The sequence below is a fragment of the Topomyia yanbarensis genome, chromosome 2 (genome assembly GCF_030247195.1).
Source record: "Topomyia yanbarensis strain Yona2022 chromosome 2, ASM3024719v1, whole genome shotgun sequence".
Taxonomy (NCBI): Eukaryota; Metazoa; Arthropoda; class Insecta; order Diptera; family Culicidae; genus Topomyia; species Topomyia yanbarensis.
In genome coordinates, this window is record NC_080671.1 from 325,395,740 (window position 1) to 325,420,336 (window position 24,597).

General features: G+C 46.0%; 2 protein-coding genes across 2 annotated transcripts; one reads left to right on the forward strand and one right to left on the reverse strand.

Moving 5' to 3' along the window:
* Positions 1-4,518: 4,518 nt before the first annotated feature.
* On the forward strand, positions 4,519-5,539 carry LOC131683820 (trypsin alpha-3-like). Its single transcript, XM_058966151.1, has 3 exons — positions 4,519-4,848; positions 4,907-5,241; positions 5,305-5,539. Exons 1-3 carry the CDS (start codon positions 4,561-4,563, stop codon positions 5,495-5,497), a joined length of 816 nt encoding a protein of 271 aa, XP_058822134.1. The 5' UTR covers positions 4,519-4,560; the 3' UTR covers positions 5,498-5,539.
* A 13,507-nt stretch (positions 5,540-19,046) lies between these two features.
* LOC131680578 (uncharacterized) lies at positions 19,047-24,365 on the reverse strand. Its single transcript, XM_058961291.1, has one exon. The coding sequence runs from the start codon at positions 24,363-24,365 to the stop codon at positions 19,047-19,049; it is 5,319 nt and encodes a 1,772-aa protein (XP_058817274.1).
* Positions 24,366-24,597: the final 232 nt, after the last annotated feature.

The following is a 24,597-nucleotide window of genomic DNA, read 5'->3' on the forward strand; positions in this document are numbered from 1 at the left end:
GCTGGCACTTCGACTACCCATTCTCGGTGCTCTGTTGCAGTCTGCTCGACTAGTCCTCGGCGGTGGATCTTGCTTATTCCTGAGGAGAGTTCTTTGGCTGTGATTGCTCTCCCGAATACGTTGCTCGATGTTCATCACGCCGTTTCCACTGTAAGACGGTCATGATCTACATCAGTGATTCTCAACCTGGGTCTGCAGGCCCCTAGGAGGCCACGAAGCCGTTGCAGGGGGTCCGCGAAGAAAAATTTATTTTCCGACTGCAGATTGAAATTTTAAGTCTTGTTTCCTAACAAAACTGAATATAACATATTGATAGCATACAAAATCGATCTTTATCCGTGGGTGTCCGCAGCAGCCCAGGGCGATTCTAAGGGGTCCGTGGTACGAAAAAGGTTGAGAACCGCTGATCTACATCATAACTCTGTTGACTGCGTTCCACGTCATTCTGTAGGCTACATTATCCGAATTGATGCCCGCTCCTCCCGTTCTAAGTAGCTCCCTGTACGTCGCTTCAAACCTCGGACATTCGAAAATCACATGCTTCTCGACGTTCTCACACTCTGGGCACAATGGTGACGTTGCGTACCCGAACCGATGAAGATACTTCCTGAAGCAGCCGTGACCCGATAGGAATTGTTTCAGGTAGAAGGTCATCTCTCCGTGCTCTCTATTGGGTCAACAGGTCAGCAGGTTTGGAATGAACCGGTAGATCCACTTTTTTTTCTCCGTATTTTCCCATTCCTGCCGCCACGTCACCACTGATTCGATTCTCATCATCTTCCTGACGTTTCTGGTGTTTCATTGATTGTAGCACTTTATATCCTCCGCCAGGGTGATGCAGATGGGAATCATCTCGGCGATAACGCGTACTGACTCCGAAGATATTCTTCTGGAATCAATCGCAACTCGTACGACCACCAGCCGGAACATCCTGTTCAGTTTTTCGCGGTTCCGCTTGGTTTTCAGCGCCGCACCCCAGGCTGGAACCCTATATCGCAGTATTGATGACGAGACACTAGATAACAGACCGACTTTTTGCAAGTGTAATCACCATGGTTGTTAAAGCTCAACCGGTCGTTGATTATCACTCCCATTTGCTTTAGTGCACGCTTCGATGCAATCACGTACCCGTTGCTGACCAACAACACATCCGTCTTGTGGTGCAGCTTGACCCTGTTCATTTAGCTCCCGATCGCGTCTGTTGTCTTCGTCACCGACACCTCCACTTCTCCAAGTGTCTCACTCATCACCGTTAGTGACACGTCGTCCGCGGAACGCACGATTTTCACTTTCCTGGGCAGCCGCAGTGTTAAGATCTCATCGTACATCCCATCCCAAAGAGTTGGACCGAAAATGGAGCCCTGAGGAACGCTCGCTGCGACTCACATTGATTTTTGTCCTTCGTTAGTCTCGTAGTCTGGAAGGGACTCTTCAGGATCTGGCTCATTCTTCTGAGCAGCGCTGCGGCATTGGCCTATACGAGGCTGGAGGACCCGGTGACTTCCCTGACTTTGGTAGCAACGCCAGCTTCTGTACCTTCCACATTTCGGGGAAATTGCCATCATCTAAATTCTTCTGCAGTAGCATCCTGAACATGTCGGGATATACCAGGATCGCAGCTTTCAGCGCCACGTTTGTTATTCCATCCGGACCGGGGGCTTTTTTTGATTTTAATCGCATCGATGCTTCTTTGAGCTGGTCGTTAGTCGCTTGCCACTCGGCTGTGTGTGTTCCTTCTTCTTCGCCGCACGGTGTCAGTGACCAAGTAGTTGGATCGTGCTACGGGAAGAGACCTTCAACGATTATCTTTACCTTACCCGGACATATTTCAGCTGGTGTCGACGGGCCCTCATCTTCGTCATGACGCCTCGGCGTCCCCCAGGGCGTCAACTTCTCAGCACAGCTACTTATGGCAAACTGGCTTTACTAAGCTTTATCTCCCGTTTTAAAGTGTCCCTACTTTCTCGAAACGTCGCTTGCGCTCCTCTCTCACTCTCGGATTTTGCTTTCTCAGCCCGCCTTCTGGCTCTAAGACAAGCAGCGTGTTGCGTACTGAGCTACTCGTTTAACCAGTAAGCTGCACGCCGTCTACTGCATGGCTCCAGTTTTCGTGGCATTGTAAGGTTATAAGCCGTCACAATCATTCTTGTTAGATCAACCGCATCAACGTACTTGATTCCGCTATTCGCCGAAGCGACTCATCATAGAGGTTTTTGTTAAAGACTTTCGTCTTCCACTTTAGCTTGTCGGTCGTCCTTCTCCTTGCTACAGCAGGGTTTCATTGGCCGATGTAGTAGCGACTCGCCTTGTGGTCGCTATGGGGATACTTCTCGCACACTTTCCAGTCCATGTTCGCCGGCAGTCAAGGACTACAGAATGTGGCCCCGTTTCGGACAATAAGCTCCCAGTTTGGTCACGATACCAGGAGCCATTTAGCTCCCCGTTTCGCCGCGATCTACGCATTGTAGTCCTCGGCGGTAGACCTAGCATCCACAACGAGCCGACTGGTAGGAGTCGAGGTCTGTCGCCAATTTTCACTACAAGGAAATATTCTCAAAGGTAATTTTTGCAAGTGAAACTTTGAGAATAGTATTTAAAATATTAGGCATATTTTTGTTGAACATTTTCAATTTTTTCAAATTCCTTCAAAATATTTAGGGGGTTGGGAGGAATCATCCCCAAAATACCCCCCCCCCCCCCCCTACTTCCCCACGCTACTGTGCCACTGCGCCACTGCGGGCTTACATTGCTTTGCATTAAGCAGACTAAGCCAGCTAGGACCCTAAGCTCTTCCTCCGGAGGAAGTTCTTGCGTAGATTCGATGTTGCCAGATATCGCGGAGTCTTTTCTAATCAATATTTTATGTGAGATCATACGAAACATTGATTGTATTCGGTCGCTCTGAATCGTTAGCAAAAGTAATTACGATTGGCGGATGGTCTCTGCCGTCGGGATCAAGGATTACCTTCAACATGCAATCCAAGCGCGGAGATATCGAGCAGAGAGATGAATCTAAGGCGTTCGAGCGCGCTGAAAGAACTGGAATCTGTGTCATTTCACCCGTGTTCAAAATGGTCATATTGAAGTTGTCGCAAAGCTCGTGGAGTGAGATAGATCGATTATCGTCATGAAGGCAACCTCATGCCGCATCGTGGGTGTTAAAATCACCTAAAACTAGCCTCGGTGCGGGGAACAGTTCCGCAATATCGCAAAATCGTCGGAGGCCAACTGAGGCTCTAGGGGGATGTTGGTGGAAGCAACGCAAAGGTCTATGCTTTTAATTCTAGTTTACCAAGCGACAACTTCAATGCCTTGCTGATCCTGTAAAGTACTCTCTGTACGGTTTCCTCGATTCAAATCGTGAAAGTTGAGGTGTATTTCTGAAGTAAGCCAAGTTTCATATAATACAGATGCATCGCATTTAAAATTATTAATTAAAATTTTAAAAGAATCGATTTTCGGGATAATGCTTCTGCAATTCCACTGTAGAACCGTGATCAGATCCGTGACCTGATTCGATGAATTAGCCATTGAAGGATACAATCGCTGAAAGGAGGGGCCATTTTGCAGTGAACTGCATCAAGAATGTTTTTACTGCGGGGAGAAAGCTTATCAGGATGCTTTTAAGGGGGTTAGAAATATTTAACGCTGTACTAATACGGTTCACAGTGTCAGACAATTTTATTGATCCAGCACTGGTTTTTTCCCCAACTGAGACATGGGACCAAATGTTTTTGGTGTCCCAGAAAGTGCTGGGAACTCCATTTCTGAGTTCACGTTTCTGAGACTGGGAGCTACTTGCTTCGGTTTTGCACCAGTACTTCCTTGAGTAGTTATTTTTCGAGGGTTTTGAAGAGACACCTTCTGGCCTTTACACCGAAGCTTAAGAGGGGAAATAATCCTCCATTTTCGATTGCTTCTAGGCACAGCAGTAGATGTTCCCTCCAGGGGTTCATCAGAGTCGCGTTCGTCTGAAGACAAGTTAGTAGTTTCGGTGGCGTAGTTATACCTAGTATCCAGTAGTTCACGGCTTTCAAGGCTGCTTTGAAAGGGTTACCGCAAGGTCAAAGTTTGGACGAAATATCCAACGAATCGAAAAATCTTAAGTTATTCTTATGAAAAGAAAAGCTAACGGCTCTAACGGTGCTACGACAAATTCAAAAATCGAGTAAAACAATAAAAACCTCCCTGAGGACTATTGGGAAGGAGAAAATTTAAAATTAAATGGGATATCGATCGTACCCCTATAAGGAATCGTATTTACCCACAGTGTGGCAGATGTCATTTTTTCGAAACACTCTTTTTTCATGAAAGTAAAATATAAACCCAGATTTCTGAATTGTGGTAGGATTTCCCACCGTCGATGACGATATACATGCAATAAATTGGCTAATAGCAGTTACTGCCAAGATTTGAATTGAGATTTTGTTAATCTGTTGATACAGAAATATTGACGTTCGATATTTTTAGAAAAGTGCTTTTCTGCGATAAAGGCAGCAAACAAGTATAAAAGACATTTTCAACAACCGGGTCATTACAGTTGGTTAGTTCAAAGTGACAATGAAGGTTTTCATAGTACTTGCACTGTGCGTAGCTTCCGCGTTGGCGGGTTACGAAGAGGACTTGTGGCTTGAGAAGAACAGTGTACGTCCGTTGGATTTGGAGGATTTCGAGGAGCCACAGTACGAAGGACGAATTGTTGGCGGCTCTGAAGTTGGCATTGCTCAGTTCCCCTACCAGCTATCGCTCCGTTCGAACGGTAACCATATCTGTGGTGCTTCGATCATCTCTAGCAATTGGGCTTTGTCGGCCGCTCATTGTACCCATCCGATGCCATCAGTTGGATCTGTAGGTTTCTAAGGGGATATGGTGATGCAGAGTTTGGTAAAATCATTCGTAATTTTAGATCACTTTCCGAGGAGGAAGCGCCAACAGACTCAGCGGCGGAACCATCTTCCAGGCTGCTCAGATCGTAAACCATCCATCATATAGCGCTAGCACCATCAATAACGATGTCTGTGTCATTCGAATCACAACGTCTTTCACTGGAGCTAACATCTCTCCAATCACGCTGGTGCCAAGCGGAACGAGTTTCGCTGCTGGTACTCGTAGTATCGTATCTGGTTGGGGTTTGACGACCCCTGGTGGATCTCTGCCAACAAACCTTAGAGCTGTCGATATTCCTGTGGTTGCTCAAGGAACCTGCCAGAGTCAGTGGGGAGCTGGAAGAATCACCGCAAGGTAAGCTATAGTAAATTGTAATATAACGCATGAATGCTGACGTTATAAATCCGATTGCAACAGCATGGTGTGCGCTGGACAGCCAGGACGTGATTCCTGCAACGGCGACAGTGGTGGTCCCCTCGTTACCGGTGGACGCCAGTTTGGTGTTGTGTCATGGGGCGCTGTGCAGTGTGGCGGCAGCCTCCCTGGTGTTTACGCTAATATTGGAGCTGCTGTAATTCGTAACTTCATTAGTTCGAATACCGGTGTTTAAGAAACTTGTATGAAGAATTAACAATAAAATATTTTCCTTGGATATGTTGCATTTAGTTTCCATGAACACTTTCACTCACAGTCACAAACAAAATAGTACGTCACCTGACTACCACCCAGCCGTCTGTCCGCTTTGAACTATCGTTCGAACGTAATTACATCATATATAAATCAATATTTACAGATAAGCATGAAACAGGCAGACCATAGGAAAATCATCATCAGAAATACCATTAATGTGAGACGATCGCGCCGTTTTCCTGCGTGAGTAGCACACGGAAGATATAGGGTAGAAGTGCCCATATTCTTTTTTTTTTTTTTTTTTTTCGATTATAGAGGTTTTAACCTTAAGGTCATTCGCCTCTTCGGGTTAGAAAAATCTCTTATGAAAAATTTCTAACCCTATGTGCGGGGTCGGGACTCGAACCCAGGTGCGCTGCGTACAAGGCAATCGATTTACCAACTACGCTACGCCCACCCCCTGCCCATATTCTTCTTATGGGTCACGATGTCACACTATTTCGCTGATAATTCGGCTTACACTGATTGGATTGCGCTTAAATAGGTATCAGCATCTTTGCTTCGTTCTTAAGAAGCAGATCAATAAAAACTCTCTGGCTTGGAAAATGTAAAATACTCGCGTTAGAGCGAAGCGAAAAGTCGAGTACAATGCACCATGGGTCATACTTTGTCAAATGGGTGGGATGAATAGAAGTGAATAGAATGTAGATATAAGGAATTAGGGCACAGTAAACCTACTAGAAAGTTAATGGTTTGTGAAAAAGGCATGCGTCATAGACTGATACATATATGCAAGTGCAAGGGTTCGCGTGCATCTGAGCGATTGTGGATCAAATATTCAAGAGGGCATGTTATGAAAAAATGTCGCGAATAAAATGACTGTCGATTACATGAATAGGAAATATGTCTATTGTTCGGCATATATTAGCGCAGCGAAAATTTGCTTATAATTAATGTAGGAAATGACCCAACATTTGCACGATCTGGCAGAGAAGAGGTTTTAGATGTAACTCTCTGCTCTGACGGTATTACGCATGAGCTGGTAAACTGGCTCGTACCCAATGAGCTCAAACCGTTGTTATCTGATCATAAGTACATCGTCTTTGGTCATTTAAACGTCTAGATGTTGCTGCATCCAGCGGTTGTACTGTTTCAATTTTGAATATGTGGTAGAAAATGAGTAACTTCCTAAAACATCAAGTGTGAATACTGGTAGTTGCGAGAAGCGTGCTCCTTCTAATTCCTTAAACATGGGGAAAACAATTATCAAAATAAAAAAAAGAATCACAATCGCAGAGGTGCTCTCTTTTTTTCAATTGGTTTATTTGACACGGCTCATAGCGGTAGTTTAACGGAGCCGTGGATCTTTTATATGATTACAAATGTAAAAATGAAAATATAAACAAATATTATTGTAATCTTGGATCTCGTGCGCGCAATTTTTTATTGCGAGCGGAGACCTTCTTTCGCGGGGGGTCATTTAATTCTGTTTTGAAGATTTTTAAGAACGTGTCCCCTGGAAAACAGACAGAGAAAGAATGACCGGAACGGTGAGAATGAAGAAACGGTGAAAATTCACCTTTATTGGAAACACTGATATGTCCTCAAGCAGGAATCGAACCTGCGATCTCCCAGTCTCTAGTTGGGTAACGGTGTCTCTGGTAGAAAATATTTAAACTAAAAATCAGTATCGCCAAAATACTCACTAATCGAAAGCTTAGATGCTGCTTTTTCATCTGAGCATAACTTTGAAATTTTCTATCGGGGGGTCTAGAACTTTTTTTTCAACATTTTGATCAATTTTTTAGGTAATTTTTCAATGAATAGCTCAAACCATACATCTCCCTTTAAGGAGGTTAAATCAGTGAGCACAGACTGTCAGAAGAACGGACTTGCAACGTAAAAGAAATGCTTAGAAGACACCATTTAGCCAGCTTTGCATAGGTATTAAGAGGCCTTGAACTTTGCCAAACAAATCATTCCCTTCAATTTATTCTTTTTCGGAATATATTTTTGCTCGGGGTTTCATTGTAACTAATGTTACATTCTAAATTCTATCATTGTTCTATGGTTTCTTCGAACAATTTTAGCTCAATTTGATATGTTTTAGTTTTTAGTTTCCTTAAAAATTACGAGTTTAAACACGATGGACAGACTCTCCCTTGAAAAACGCATAGGAGCAGTGGTCCACATTTTAGCAGAAAATTATATTTTCCGCAAATCATTTCATACTATCTGATTTGGAGGGGGCGAGAAAATATTTGAAAGCAGTAAGGTGTTTTTAGGGATTGTTTATTGGTTCAAAGTAGCAATTCTATTATAGCAAATATGGAAAATTGATAAAGTGCACTTTACCAAGTATTTTGATTTGAGTAGTCAACGAAACAACGGAAAAGAATCCCGAGCAAAAATTCTATTATTATAAAATATAAAAAAAGTATTATTTTGCGGATTTGAAGAAATTCTAATAAGTTATTGTAACAGGTTTAAACCCTATGTTAGCCCAAAAACTCAATTGTTTAAAATGAATAAATTAGAAAAGAATTAATTTAAATATTTTCACAACTAGGTAGATGCGAAAAATTGTAACGTTTTCTATATGGTAGCATTTTTATGGCAACATATAGTAATATTTTGAGCATTGCTTGCAAATCCAAAAAGAAAGTATTCAAAATTTTAGCCAATTTCAGAAGATTAATCTACAAAGACAGTTTCATCTCATTTACCATGGAAGTAGGAAGCAGATATTAGTAAATTGGAAGCAGATATTAGGCCAATATACTTATAGTAAGTGTACTAATAAACACTGTAATCATTGAAATTGGTACACATCTAAATGACTTCTCGCTCAAAGGGATGCACGTTTGTGAAAAATGCTCTAAATTTAAGTATGAAACTGTTGCTGTGGCAACAGAGAAACAGGTTCCGTGATTTTCAATTTCTGTATTTCGGTACGGGAAAATTAAAATCTCCTGCAAGAATCATTAGTGTTACAAAAAGGAAAATTCAATGTGTTTAAACTCACGTTTTGTAGGTTTCGGCTTCTCTAGAACCGGCACGAGCGAGCCTACTTAAGTTTAACCTCACTTATGTGTAACCCTAAATATAAAGGTTTTAATTGTACATATTCTCCAAATTTAAATAGTTCATAATTTACCTCTAGCTAGTTGTATGATAATTCAATTTAATTTAATTTAACTAGGTAGGCTAACAAATTAATTCAATTAATAGGAATCCGAAAGTGCGGCGTGTGAGCTTCAAACGATGTTCCACTATGTCCCAAATGCTAATGTGGTTTCCTTCCAACTGACAGTGTGCCTTCCGCTACGAGCTGTTGTCCGTTCACGGACCAAGGTGCTGAACAGCGAGGTGCGCTGCGCACGAGGGGCTTGCTCAACACTCCCCCCCCGGTAGCCGGTCCCTGGTCCGGATTACCCGCGTTTGCACCGACGTCTAGCACCGCGATGTTCACTGCAGGTCTCTGGTAGATACCTCCGATAGTCTGCACCGTGGCCTGCCTGACTTGTCCGTCCTTAGAGAGTACGGTTTCTATCACCCTCCCTTTGGGCCAGCAGTTCCGTGGTAGGTTAGAATCCACGACGACTACTATGTCTCCAACCGATATGGGTTTCGCCGGAGAGAACCACTTTGTCCGGCGAGTTATAGTTGGAAGATATTCATTTACCCATCGTCTCCAGAAAATGTTGGCTAGAAGCTGTGAGGTCTTATACGATTGCTTTAGAGCCACAACATGATCGTCAAACGGTACAAGTGGCTTGAGGCCATTGGATGAATTCACCAAAAAATGATTGGGCGTTAAAGCAGGCGAAGATTCGTAATCTATAGATACGTGTGTTAACGGTCGACTGTTTACAATGTTCTCGACTTCGATTAGGCTGTTCCTCAGCACCTCATCTCGTGGCAGGCGTGTTGGCTGCATCTCCGCCAGAATCTTTTTTACGGACTGTATCAACCTCTCCCAGGCGCCACCCATGTGGGGTGAAGCGGGGGGGTTGAACACCCATGATGTTGTTGGGGATGTAAATTCCTTCATGATTTTATCTTGGTCAACTGCAGCCAACGCTTTTTTCAACTCCTTCTCCGACCCGATGAAGTTAGTCCCTCTGTCACTCATTATCTGGATCGGAACTCCGCGGCGTGCAAAGCAATTTCGTAGTGCCATGATGCAGGAATCCGTGTTGAGCGAATGAGCTAACTCGATGTGTATGGCTCTGATGGTTAGGCAGGTTACCAGAACGCCCCACCTTTTCTCTACTCGGCGACCAACTGCAACTTGAAGAGGTCCAAAATAATCTATCCCAATGTAGGAAAAGGGACGCACGAAGGCTGCTAAGCGTGCTTCTGGAAGATCACCCATTGCCGGTGGTATCGGTTGAGCTCGTCGTATTTTACAACGTTGGCAGTCCGAACGAATTTTCTTACACTCCATGCGTACTTTGGGAATGTAGAATTTTTTCCTGGTCTCATTAACGAATGTTTCGATACACTGATGATGATATTTTTCATGAATTTCTTGAAGAACCAATTTAGTGAGCGCGTGCCCGCTTGGTAGTACAATTGGATACTTGGTAAAACTATCAGCATAATCACAGGCGTCAATACGACTGTGAATACGCATGACTCCCTCATTGTCGATCGATGGATTAAGTTTGTAAAGCGCACATCTTTTAGAGAGAACAGACATACCTTGCATCGGTTTTGTAGCGTTTAATAATGCCAATTCGTTTGCGTAAACATCTTGCTGGGCACGTTTATAGTTGAACATTTCGGCTCGTAACAGTTCTTCCTGTGTTAGGGGACCGGTTAATGGGGTCTTGTTTGCTCTTCTTCTTCTGATGTTTGCTGGGAAGCGCAAAACTAAAGCAGTAACACGAAGCAGGCGACGCCAACTAGAGAACAGATATTGCGGTAAGAAGTCACGAATAGGTACTACTGTGTGGTGAAGTAAACTTGTCCGCAATTCTAATGTAGTCGACTTCTGGCGTGATGGTTCCACAGGCCATTCTTCTTTATGTCTTCGCAAGAATGATGATGCTCTTCTCTAGCGGCTCTCAGCGTCAAATTTCGGATGTCGATGCCATTTTGTTCCTTCATCTGCAACGTTTTCTTTAGTTGGTACATATCGCCATTCGGAAATGTCGGTCGATTCCAAAATTTCACTCACACGAAAGGCTACGAAAGGTGAGTACCTGCGATGGTCTGAGCGGAGCCAACATAGAACATCTGCAGCGTCGGTCCAAAAGAAACGACGTACTATTTCGATAGAATGTCCTTCCTGAATGCTTTTAGCGAAGCGGGTGCCAATTACTGCCGCTTGGAGCTCTAGACGAGGGATCGATACGAATTTGAGGGGGGCGACTCTTGTTTTAGCACCGACCAAAGCACACTCGATGCGATCCTCTTGCTCAAATCGTAAGTAAGACACCGCACAGTAGCCCAACTCGCTAGCATCCACAAAGGTATGGAGCTCGATCATCATCTCGTTTTCGGTTGACCTCGAAATGTAGCACCGAGGAATACGCACTGAACTGGCTTGTGGCAAGTAGCATAACCAGGCTTTCCATTTTTGCAGTTGTCGGGATTCAATTGGTTCATCCCAAGTCACGCCGGAACGCCAGACTTCCTGCAACAACAGCTTCAGCGGCATTAGAAAGTTGGCAATCAATCCGAGAGGGTCGTAGATGGACATGAGCACACTGAGTACCTCTCGTTTAGTAGGATGCTTGGTACCGAAAAGAAGGTCAGCATGTCGTTCCTTGGACAGTTTGAACCGAAAGTCGTCTGATTCGGTATTCCACCACATTCCCAGGACTTTCTCCAGGGCTATATCTGAGGTGACATCCATACTTTTTTCCGGAACATCACCGCTGCTAAGCGCTTTCATAACGTTCGGTGAATTCGAGATCCAACCTCTCATTTTAAACCCACCTTGCTCATGAATGAAATGAACGTCCTTCGCAAGCTGTATGGCTTCTTCTTCTGTGTTGACACTCGCAAGCATATCGTCAACGTAATGATTATTGCGGATAGCACCAACCGCTACTGGCAGTTGTTCCTTGAAACGTTCCGCGTTTTTGTTTATGATGAACTGCGCGCTGCTGGGCGAACAAGAGGCGCCAAAGGTCATAACCTTCATAATGTATTCATCTGGTTCGTCCACATCGGTATCATGGAAAAGAAAACGTTGACTTTGTTGATCATCTTCATTCACCTCAACCTGGTGAAACATTTCTTCAATGTCGCCACAAATAGCCACGGAATGTTCCCGGAACTGGTACAGCACAGATGGCAAAGGTCTTAGTTGGTCCGGTCCCTTAAGCAGAACGGAGTTTAGCGAGATGCCTCCCATTGATGCTGCGGCGTCCCAGACAAGTCGTACCTTCCCTGGTTTGTTTGGGTTAAACACGGGAAAAATGGGTAGGTACCAGACGCGATTTCCAGAGACACGTTTCTCTTCAGATGATAGTTTCCGAATGTAACCCCTTTGTACGTACCCAGCAATCTTCATTTTCAACATCTCACCTAATGTTGGTTCGCGTTTCATCCGCTTCACAAGGCAGTGATGACGTCTGAGGGCCATGGCCTTGTTGTTGGGTAAACGGACATCGTCGTATTTCCACAAAAGGCTTGTACAGTAACGACCATTCCTAATTCTCGTGTTCGAACGTAAAATTTCCATTGCCCGTTTATCAGCAGCAGATAGTGATTCCTTCAAAGGCGCAGAAATGCCCAGACTATCTAAGGCGAAAAAGTTCTTCACGACAGTGTGAAGGTCATCTTCGGTCTCGTGGGAGTGCGAACAAATGTGGAAACTATACGGTGCGGTGGATAGCTTTCGATCATCGTTCGAGAAGGTGCCATAAATCGTCCATCCGAGTCGCGTTTTTGTTGCTATCGGCTCGTTTTCCTTACCCTCACGACTATCCAGTGCGTGACCTAGCCGAATGTTGTTCATGCCGATGAGAAGGCGGGGGCGTACGCGATCATAAGACTCTACTGGTAATCCTCTAAGGTAGGTATATTTTTCACACATTTTAGCTACAGAGAGGGATTGTGTCGGCAGATTCAAATCCTTCACGGTGAATACGTCGGAAATAGTGAACTTGTAGTTATTTTTCGTTCCCGACACTTGTAGTGAGACGCGTTCAGCTGAGTCCTCGAAACGGCAATGATCGGATGTCCAACGAATGCACAGGGGGTGCTTTTCTCCACGAAGATCCAGTTCGGTTGCTAAATCTTTTTCGATTAACGTCATCTGTGAGCCGCAATCGATGAATGCGTGAGTGTGTATGGTACGTCCTTGGTGGTGGAGCGCCACAGGTATGTATTGGAACATCACCGACGTCTCGTTTCCCTTATGGGTGTTGAAATTGTACTGGCTGGTAGTGGCGTTGGTTGTTGCATTTCCAATTTTGTTTAAGCGGGATGAATATCTACCAGAATTTACCGATTTGTCGTTATGGTTGTTGTGCAACAGGAAATGATGTTTAAAGGTGCAACCGTTCTGACCGCAGATCTTGCCGGACCTACATAGACCTCGATGGGATCCTAAACACGTTCGACATAATTTGTTGTCCCGCAATGCGGCCCAACGGCCGGGATGGTCTAGTTCGAGAAACTTCCGACACTTCTCGACACCACTGCATGACTCGCGACAAATCAAGCAACCGTTACGCCATTCCTCCACATACCTGGGTGCTGACGATTGCTCAGTGTGAACATTTAGAAATCCATCTTCTTTGTGACTACCGCGACGATACTTGCTGTCGGGAGCTGTAGAAACGGATGGCATTGTTACCGCACTTGCTGCTTCTGCTACAGTATATAACCAGTCACTAAATTCCAGCAACGAGATGCGCGCTAATTGCATGCGGTAGGTAGCCCAATTCAATTTTACCATCGGTGGTAGTCGTTCTACCAAACCTTGGAGGAGGGTAATGTTGCACAGATGCTCCTCCAGGTTGCATGCCTTCACCGTTGCGACCATATTCCGGACAGCTAAAGCAAAGTCCACGAGCGTATTGAGCTTATCCGCCTTGGGTGTTGGAATCCTGTTGAGTTTTTCGATGAGTGTGTGTACGATTATCTCCGAACGGCCGAAAAGCATCTTCAAAGTCGAAAGAACGTATTGCAGATTAGCCGGGTGCAGCAACTGACACTTAACCGCCTCCATCGCTTTCCCCCGTAAGCAACGCTGTAGCCGTACAATATTCTCTTCTGGAGTGTACCCACACAGCCGAGTAGTATTTTCATATGTGGCAAAAAATAATGGCCATTCTTCTGGTTCACCACTGTAGATGGGTAGTTCCTTAGCCACCGCATGACGAGCAGCAATTTGGCTCGAATTGAGCAGTGCTGTCTCGTTTGCTACACCCGTGCCTTCGAGGAGGTTAAGCTCTGGTGCGGTAGGGGGAACCGGCGCTAATGGGGATGAATGGTTTGCTGGCGGTCGAAAACTATAATCCGTCATAAATTGGGAGGTCGAAGGACGGTTGTATCCCAGTCCGGATGCTTCCATCATCAGTTGATATTTTCGCTGGAGAAATTTCCGTTCGATGGCCCGTTCTTCTTCTAGCAATTTAAGCTGTAGGTCCAAGGGCAGCTGAGAAGATATTCCTGGCGCAATGGGAACTGTAGCTGGTATCGGAACAGGTGGAACCAAACCATCTGGCGTTGGATTTACGCAATTCGTACAGCTCCATTCGTGGTCAGCTACGTCCTCTGTTACTTCGACGCAGTCAAAGTGATACCATTTGTGACATTGATCACAACAAACCATCCGGCTATTATCTTCAGATTGGCAAAGCGCACAGCTACTTTCTGGATGAAGCTGAGGACGCTTCCGAGGCATCGTGTAGTTTTACTCGTATCGTCCGATAAAACGAGATTTTAAAATGTTGCTGTGGCAACAGAGAAACAGGTTCCGTGATTTTCAATTTCTGTATTTCGGTACGGGAAAATTAAAATCTCCTGCAAGAATCATTAGTGTTACAAAAAGGAAAATTCAATGTGTTTAAACTCACGTTTTGTAGGTTTCGGCTTCTCTAGAACCGGCACGAGCGAGCCTACTTGAGTTTAACCTCACTTATGTGTAACCCTAAATATAAAGGTTTTAATTGTACATATTCTCCAAATTTAAATAGTTCATAATTTACCTCTAGCTAGTTGTATGATAATTCAATTTAATTTAATTTAACTAGGTAGGCTAACAAATTAATTCAATTAATAGGAATCCGAAAGTGCGGCGTGTGAGCTTCAAACGATGTTCCACTATGTCCCAAATGCTAATGTGGTTTCCTTCCAACTGACAGTGTGCCTTCCGCTACGAGCTGTTGTCCGTTCACGGACCAAGGTGCTGAACAGCGAGGTGCGCTGCGCACGAGGGGCTTGCTCAACAGAAACAATACATACACATAACGAATTGAATTCAAAGAACACAAATAAATCATTTTCTGATACTAATTATTCATCAATTTAAAAAAAAGTAAGTTTCATATATTGACACATAAACGAGTAATGAAGTGTCCATATGTATATAAACATAGATATTTGTTTTCATATTAAAAAAATTCTAGAACCTTAGGAAAAACAATTCAAAATTTGTCTCGTTTAAAATAGAGGCAAGTTTCCGGATAGTGAGTACATCAGTGATATTGATTTGTTTATGGTAATATTGTTCTGCCAGAGACAAAAAAAATGTCTTCGGAGGTATTTATCAACGTAACAAGCCCCTTCTTCTGATACTGTATGTCCAAAGATCCATCCCCCTGAAAGTGATATATCTTCTAAGAGCTTTTCATTGAAACGCAATCTTCGAAAATAATCATCAAAATGTTAAAAAAAATATTGTTCTAGACCCCCCGATAGAACATTTCAAATTTAGTCTCAGATGAAAGAGGAGTATCTAAGCATTCAATTAGTGAATATTTCAGCGATACTGATTTTTTGTCTAAATATTGTTCTACCAGAGAAACCGTGGGGTGCGTTAACCACTCCGCCATCGGGGAACTGTGATGATGCCATCACATGTTCCCACAGTTTCGTGATCACCGCCGCAGCCTCCAATACCTTCTAATTGACCCATCGACCCCCAATGTCTCCTATAAGCAGATCGTCACCTCTTCCTCTCATCGATCGGGCCAAATCTCTCTCGTTACCTAAAAAAAAAACAAAGACTCACGTCCAAACAAGGAATAGGGTGTTGAGCCCATTTTTGCCATGTTTCTATTATCGCCCTACCCATTTGAAGCCGTTGGTTAGAGCAATGTCTGCCATCTTTGTTCAACGCATTGAGTCAAATGGTAGCGCAACAATAGGGGCACTCGATTCGATTTTTCGTTGCGCTCAAACACGAGAATTTCACTGTTTTCAGCGCATTTGTGTTAATATATTGGTTCTTAACAACGAAGCAAAGCTGTTGATGTAAATTTTTCTCATTCCATTGATTGTAGGCCGGGAAATTAATGAATTAGTGAGGCACCCTGCTTAGTATGGTGAAAATAGGCACTTTACCCTATATAATTCTTTTTTGTTTTCACATCCAGGTCGAAGTAGGCTTGGTGTCCGCGATCAGATGTTTTTCCCTGTTTCTTGCACTTATTGTTGACCAGTGTAAATCCGATATTATTATTACCTTCCTTGCTGATGTTGCTTACAGTTGATTTTGGGGTGCTGGATGCTTCTTTTGTGGTTGTCATTATGGTTTGAGCAACTGCTGCCACAAATTTGGCCACCGTTTGTGGTTCAGGCATTGGTATTGAAAACTCTGTTTTGGGTTGGTTTGCCGTAGATGAGTTGGCAATCGGTTGAGATGCGTCTTCCTCTGCATCTTCCGCGCAAGGTTGTCTATGATGTGTTGTCTGATTACAATACTTGCATGTACGAGTTTGCCCCACATGGGTGCATAGCGTAGTTTGTTTAATTGTAGTTCCGATTTTTATTGTCAAGTAGGAGGGTACGGGCCTTTCGACCCGCATCCACGGCCGTCGAGAGCCGCGTCGGGCCCCAAGGCTTGAATTGCTGCAGGGCCCTCTTAAACCTAAGCCCTCTAGTTCAGTATGAGTTAGTACCTCTTCAGCCATGGGAAACTCGTGAGTCCGTGGTTTCTATTAGTCTCCGGTTGCGTCATATTACCACATCCACTGATAGCGTGCCAGACAGCTTCTTATCGGGTAAAACTTCCATAGCTACGAGCTTTTCAATTTGCGGATACACAGGAATCAGTAGCGTCTAGCTCAAATGGTACGTTCCCCATGTTGATCGAAGATTTGTGTCTTGCAATGAATCGTCTTTCGTGATTTCCCTGATGGGAAGGATTGGGGAAGTGGTTAGGTTAGGGGTAAGGAATATACCCAAGAGACCACGAACCATTATTTAATGGCTTTGGATATGTTCTATATTCGCATACAAAACATATTCTTTACGGCTTCATAGTTCTATAGAGATCATTAAAGCACACTTAGTGTCGGAAAAGGCGAAATAGTGTGCCAGAATAGAGCTAGTTCAGAAGCACCTTAATGGTAGTCAGTTATGTTAACATAGAGATGTGTTTTTTTAAAAGTAACTCTTCCCTTCTTTATCGACACAGCAAAGAAAAAAATAACTTTCGATAACGTACCCACCCTTCCTCGCTTCTTTTGTTTGACATGTCGAATGTTTAAATTGACGATTTAAAGCCTATATAAATGGGATTCGATCCGCAGTCGAAAACCTCGTCTCAATTTGGAATATGCGTTTGATCACTGATCTGTAAAAAGATTTGCATGTATACTTAGTTTAGTGCTAACTCTACCTAGATGTTTGGTTGAAATTACCAGGGCCGGCGGAAAGCGTGGGTAGTATGGGTAGTACTACCCACTCGAGAATAACCGAGTGGGTAATTACCCACTCGAAATTTTGAACCATTTCAAAAAATTTAGTTGTGCAACGTATGTATCTCGCACTACACACATTTGAAAACATCGATGTACCACAATTCCATTTGCATAAACGAACGTGATTTAATGTGAATGTAGAGATTTAAATTAGTGCTTATGGTTACTTGGGTAACGACACAAGACAATTAAAACAGAGTATTCTGCCCCCCGGAAGGATGCTGAACGATCTACAGGTGCTGAAATAGCAGAAATAATACTTCTAACTCCCGGAGGTATTTCGAATTTTTATTTTAACAGTGAGCGGATATATTTCGTTTCGCGAAACAAACACTTCTGCTTGATTGATAGTCTGGAACATAATCAGCACGCTATGTCTAACATGGTGAAATTGTAGGGTGTAAACATTGGCCATCTTTAGCGCCCTTTGTACTTTTAACAATAGATCTGAAAAACCCGTCTAAAAGTAAACAGGAATACAGTTTGACTACAATAGGCCACTTTCTGCTTGTAATCGTCACTCATATTTTTCGACATAGTGGGTTAGAATATTTTTGCGATATTTTGCTTCTACTGTGCAGAAATTTATTTGCTGGTAGCTGTTCGAGCACGAACTTTTGCCGGCCACCGAAGGACTTTCTTCGCTGGTTTTAGAAACCAGCAACTCACAAGCGCGCACGAAAACAGTACCAAACACGGCCAATTATTGTCACTCACCGTCTTCAATTTGGCCGGTTTAATGTATCGATCGGAATCGCCCTTTCACCGCGATCACCGATGGTACAACACGCGAAATGTACCGCACCGAATAGTTCACCTGTCGCTAGGGAACTTAGCCAACTTGCACTGTGGCTCACCGTATTAAAAAACGAACCGAAACACTAAGTCCACCAACCCGCTGGGGACTTGTAAAATTTGCTGCCTGCTGACTTAGGCAAAATTACCGACGGCTTTCTTTTAAATCGCACCGAGAACGAAAACGAACAACCTTCCTTCACCAGATCTATTTTCAACTGACTATATACAATTATAATTACATATATCCAGCCGGGATCAGCTGTGATCGCGACGATGGTTTCATCTTCCTCTCTCTCTCTGTAAAGTTTCTACCTGCTACACTGGAGAGGGTGCAAAGTAGCGTTCGTTTTGATTTGCACAGACTGAGTAGCTGGCATAATATTCGAATTCGAGCTGTTTACAATTCGGGTGATTAAGATTGATTTGAATTGCAATATTCTTAAATTTAGTATTGTATGTTTACAAAAATTAACTTATGTGCCGAACATTCCGGCCACCTTGAAACATTACGGTGTTTCAAAACTAACTTCACATGGTTGATCCTGATGGGATTTAGGCTTCAGTCGTTGGATGTCGGCGAGCTCGGTTGAAGATAGCGGATGTGAACCTTGTGGTTGTAGGGGTTTATCGCTGGATCAGTCATGTTGAATGTCGACCACAAATCCAGTGATTGGCAACCATTGCCAGTGAAGTTCATCGCCATCGACCGAGAAAAAAAAGACCAGGTAGATCGAACGATTGGGGTTAGGGGATTGGAATTGCAATTACCTGTGCAATGCGCAGGTGCGCATCGAGCAATTTCTCCCCGTCCGGGTTGCTCTACCTGGATGACAACTCTCAGTCGGCTCGTTGAGTTTCCGGTGGTGTCGGTAGTAGAGCGATTCTGGCCACAGGACGCACAACCTCCTTGGCTGCAGCGGTTCGTAGAGTGACTACACGGACGATGCCATCGGCTCCGGGATGACATCTGATAATTCGGCCGAGAGGCCAACTGGTTGGCGGGATGTTGTCTTCCTTCACGATGACGACTCTGCCAACGTCGACGGAGACAGGCGGGTTGCAGCCTTTCGTAGCACGAGACTGCAGCTGTTGCAGGTATTCCGGGTACCAGCGAGACCAAATAGTTTGGAACCGTTTTTGAGTTAATTCCCAGTGGTCCAAGCGGTTGTCAGGAGTCTCCTTCAGATCAGCTTCCGGAACAGCTTGGAGATTGCTCCCGACGAGAAAATGTCCTGGCGTAAGGACCTCGAGATCGGACGGATCGTCCGGCATTGGAGTCAGCGGACGAGAATTGAGGCACATCTCTATCTGCGCCAGCAGTGTGAGCATGTCCTCGTACGCAACGTTCACGTTGCCGATTGCCTTCAACAGGTGTGTCTTCGCTGACTTCACTGCAGCCTCCCAAAGACCGCCAAAGTGTGGTGCTCGAGGTGGGATGAACTTCCAGCGAATTTCGTTGTCGGAGCACCAGTCGAAGATCTGATTCCGATCAGACTCATCGACCTTCAGCATGCGGTAGATGCGGTTCAGTGCATTCGATGCACCTTTGAAAGCGGTAGCGTTGTCAGAGTGCAACTCTACCACCTTTCCTCTGCGGGCGACCAGACGACGGAGTGCAGCTAGGAACGCTGGAGTAGACAGGTCGCTCACTAGCTCGATGTGAACTGCCTTCGTAGAGAAGCAGACGAATATGGCCACGTACACCTTCGTTGGGCCACGGTTGCGGACAGCGGACTTCAAATAGAAAGGTCCGCAATAGTCGACTCCGCAGACGGAAAACGGTCGGGTTGGAGATACTCTCGATGCCGGAAGATCTGCTGTGCTCTGCTGGACTAGTGTGGGCTTGCTACGGAAGCAAGTGTGGCAACGGTGAAAGACGGATTTCACAAGATTTCTGCCGCCCAGAATCCAAAACTTCTGGCGGAGAGTGGCTAGCAGGAGTTGAGGGCCTGCGTGCAGTAGCTTCAAATGATAAAAACTAGCCAACAGAACAGCGAGCGGATGCTTGGCAGAGAGGACGATCGGGTGTTTCTTCGCATCGGTCAGCGCGGCATTGCGAAGCCGGCCACCGACACGTACGGTGCCTTCGGGATCGACGAACGGGTTCAACCACTTCAGCGTGGAAGATCTTGCGACACGTTCGCCACTAGCGAGATCGGAAATCTCCTCAGCGAAAAGTTCACCCTGCGCGAGATGACAGAGCGTAAGTTCGGCGTGTTGGAGTTCTTGTGCGGTAAGCGGATGGACTGGGTGCGGGTTAATGTTCGGGATGACGAGTGGCTTGTACTTCTCCTTTTCCGAACGACGTTGCGAGGCTCGTTCACGAAGCACGTGCAGATAACGCTGAATGAACGCTGTCACTCGGCGCAGCTTGGAGAAGCTGGAGTAGCGAGCGAATAAATCGGTGCAGAAACTCAGTTGTGTCGTGGTCATGGCAACTAGTGGTATCTTGCGTCCTTCGGCGGACACTTCAGGAGTTTCTGCTGCGGGCAACGTTGGATTTGGCCAAAAATCCGGAGACCTTGATAGCCACGGTGTCCCAGTCCACCATCGTGTACTGTTGAGGATGTCGGTAGGACTCAATCCTCGGGATATGTCGTCAGCGGGATTGTCGACTCCAGGAACATGCTTCCAGCGGTTGAGATCGGTTGAAAGCTGTATCTGCGAGACTCGGTTTGCGACGAAAGTCTTCCAACGACTCGGGTTCCCGCGAAGCCATTGGAGGACAGTAGTGGAATCTGTCCAGAAATGAACAGTCGCAGGAAGCTTCAGCGTCGCGTTCAGCTTCTTGTACAGCTGGGTCGACAAATGTGCGGCGCAGAGTTCCAGTCTGGCGATTGTCTGGCGAGTAGAAAGCGGAGCTACCTTGGACTTGGACGCCAACAACTGGACCGAAACTGTGCCGTGTGCTTCGGTTCGGACGTAACAGCATGTCCCATATGCGCGCTCAGACGCATCGCAGAAGAAGTGAAGCTGGATGCTGACGGCGTCGGGCATCGAAATGAAGCGGGGTACGCGAACTTCACTCAACAGGTGTAGTGTGTTATGGAACAGTTTCCATTCTTCTTGGAGTGTAAACGGGAGCGGCGTGTCCCATTCACATGCTTCGCCATTCTGCTTCAGAGCCCAAAGTCGCTGCATGAAGAGTTTGGCCTTGGTGATCGTTGGACCCACGAGTCCAAGAGGGTCGAAGATTTGGGCGATGTACGACATCACCTTGCGTTTCGTCAGTACGGATGCGGCTAACGGCAACTGAACCTTGAACCGGAGTATGTCCAACTTTGGTTCCCAAATGAGGCCGAGCGTGGAGACGGCCTGGTCATCCTGAAGATTGTGGAACGGCTGAATTGCCACATCATCAGGTGGTACATCCCCAAGAACTTCAGGAGAATTCGATGCCCATTTCTTGAGCGGTAATCCAGCGGAAGCTAGCATTGCCGATGCCTCACGACGCAGCTTGATGGCGGATTCTACGTCCGGCGCCCCAGAAAGAAAATCGTCGACGTAGAAGTCTTCCGTAACTGGTCCACTCGCGATTGGATACGACTGCTTGGTATCCTGTGCAATCTGCTGCAGAGTACGCGTTGCTAGGTACGGAGCGCTCGCTGTTCCGTACGTTACTGTCTGCAGTTCGTACGTAGTGATGGGTTCATCAGGGCCCGTGCGCCAAAGAATTCGCTGAAACGGCTGATCTTCAGGATGCACGAATACTTGCCGGTACATCTTCTCGATGTCCGCAACCAGAGCGACGTGATGTGTCCGAAATCTCATCACGATGGAGAGTAGATCTTGCTGAACTACGGGTCCGACCAACAGCGTGTCGTTCAGCGAATATCCTGACGCCGTCTTGCAAGACGCGTCGAAAACGACCCTAACCTTTGTAGTAGTGCTCGACTCCTTGAACACGGGATGATGTGGGAGATAACAGTGAGCCTTCACGTCATCTACAGGCTCGTCCAGCCTTCTCATGTGACCGAGCTGTAGGTACTCGTCCATGAAGCGATGATACGATTCCTTGATTGCAGGATCTCGTTGCAAACGGCGCTCCAGGCTGTGAAAACGGCGTTCTGCGATGGCTCTGGAGGCCCCCAGGAAGACTTCTGGATCTTCATTGTGAGGAAGACGTACGACGTACCTTCCAGTCGAATCACGCTTGACTGTACTGGAGTATAACTCTTCACAGCGATTTTCTTCGGGTGAGTGTGCAGGCCCAGTGGAAATCGCTTCTAACTCCCAAAACTTCTGAAGTGCGGCTTCCAAATCTTCATTGGTAATGGAGAGATTGCAGATCCGGGGAATGCAGGTAGATCCATTGGACGCGGAACCAGAGACCGCCCATCCGAATGGTGTTTCGACTACCCACGGAAGACCGTTTCCGAGCGAGATCTTCCTACCGGTGTGAAGTTCCCAGAAGGCCTCACTTCCGATGACGAGGTCAATCCTTCCTGGGACGTGGAACTGTGGATCTGCTAATCCAACCTGCGGGAATTTCCACGCCGACGTATCGACCGGCATGGTCGGCAGCTCTGCGGATGGCTGCTTCAGAATGAGAAACTCGAGCTTAGTGGAGAATGACTGAGTTCTCGATTCAATGGAGGCGGTGATGGCATTTTTCACCCTTTGCGTTGAGAGACCGATTCCTGCGACCGAAATGTCCACCTTGGTGCGACGGCTGAGGAGAACCTTCGCTAACTGACCGGAGATGAAATTGGACATTGACGCCGAGTCGAGTAGAGCACGAGCCTTGTATTCCCTGCCATGATCATCAACAACGTTGAGAACAACCGTTTCCAGTAGAACCATACTGCATGCGGTTTGGACCGCCATGCTGACCTGCGGTGGAGCAGAACCCGAACTGGACGAATGCGGCTGTTGAACCGGTGGAGATTGTTGTGATGATCCCGTAATGGCAGGACTCGACGACACCCTGGATGGAGAGGAATCGTGTAACAGGGAATGATGTCTTTCGTGGCACGTACGACACGTAAACTTCGATACACACTTCCTGGCTGGGTGACCGAAGCTCAGACAGTTCCAACACAACCGTTTTTGCGAAACCAGCTCTCGGCGCTGGCGGACATCCTTTCCTAGGAACACTGGGCAGTTGCGGAGGGAGTGGCTGTCTGAACATGCTAACTGACATGGAGAATCTTGGTTGGGCGTAGCAGCTGCGTTAGCTGCGAACTTCACCTTCGTGCCCTTCCAACTCGGGGGGCCGGCCACCTTTGGAGGTGCCGGTTGCTGCGTGTCTGGCCCGACTGAATTGAGGACGCGCACCCGCTGGTACAGGAACTCAACCAGTTCCTCGTACTTGACATCGTCCTGGCTGCTCGTTTTCTCCTCCCATGCTCGCAATGTGGATTGGTCCAGCTTATACGACAGCATGTTCACCAGCGGCGTATCCCAATGCTCCACAGGTTCATCCAATTTCGCCAACGCCCGTACATGGCGCTGAAAATCGTCGACCAGACTGTGGATGCGCTTAGCAGATTCCTGCTTGACCGCTGGCAGCTCGTAGAGTGTCCTAAACAGCTGACGTTTGAGAAAACGGCGATTGTCGTACCTCTTGTGTAGGGCGTCCCATGTTGACGCATAGTTGTCAGCTTCGACGTCAACTGATTCGAACGGCTTCTTTGCGTCCCCTTCAAGCGATTGTAGAAGGTACTGAAGCTTGGCAACTGTTGGTATGTCCCCATTGGAATGAACCATGGACGTAAAGGTGTCTCGAAATGACAACCAACGTGAGAAATCGCCATCAAATCTCGGTAGGTCGATCTTTGGAAGACGGAGGTGGAATCCTGTCGAGAAAGTGTGTTGATTTGCCATCATGGATGTGTTCAAAGCTGAGTTGCTCGCTTCTACAGGAACCTTGGAGAGTAGGAAGCCTTTCGCTGCGCAGTATCGCTGCTCGAAATCGACACGTTCCGCCAGGTGTGATGCCAGAAACTCCTCCTTGTCCAGTCTCTCAATTGCATCCTGCGCCTCCATGAACTGTGCATAAGCCCTATCCAGCGACTCTATACGAACACTCAACTGAAAAGCATCACGTGCAGGATCGTACCGAATGATGAACTTCTCCAAAGCATCACGAATTGCCAGCAATCCATTGCGCTGGACAAGCCGGTCTCCCAACACTTTCTCCTCTTTGGGTGGCATCACGACGCACTACGAACGGAAACGGCAGTTAAATCGATAACGGACTCCTTCCCGACGCGAACTAACCGTTTCTACGCGAAACCGAACCGAACGAGGACAAAACACACTCGACACGAATAATCCTTCCCGACGCGATGAATTGCCCTTCGCGAACGCGAAATTCGAACGGAAGTGAGCAGTTTTATAATCGAACGATTGCTCCTTCCCGTCGCGAACTAACCCACTTCTACGC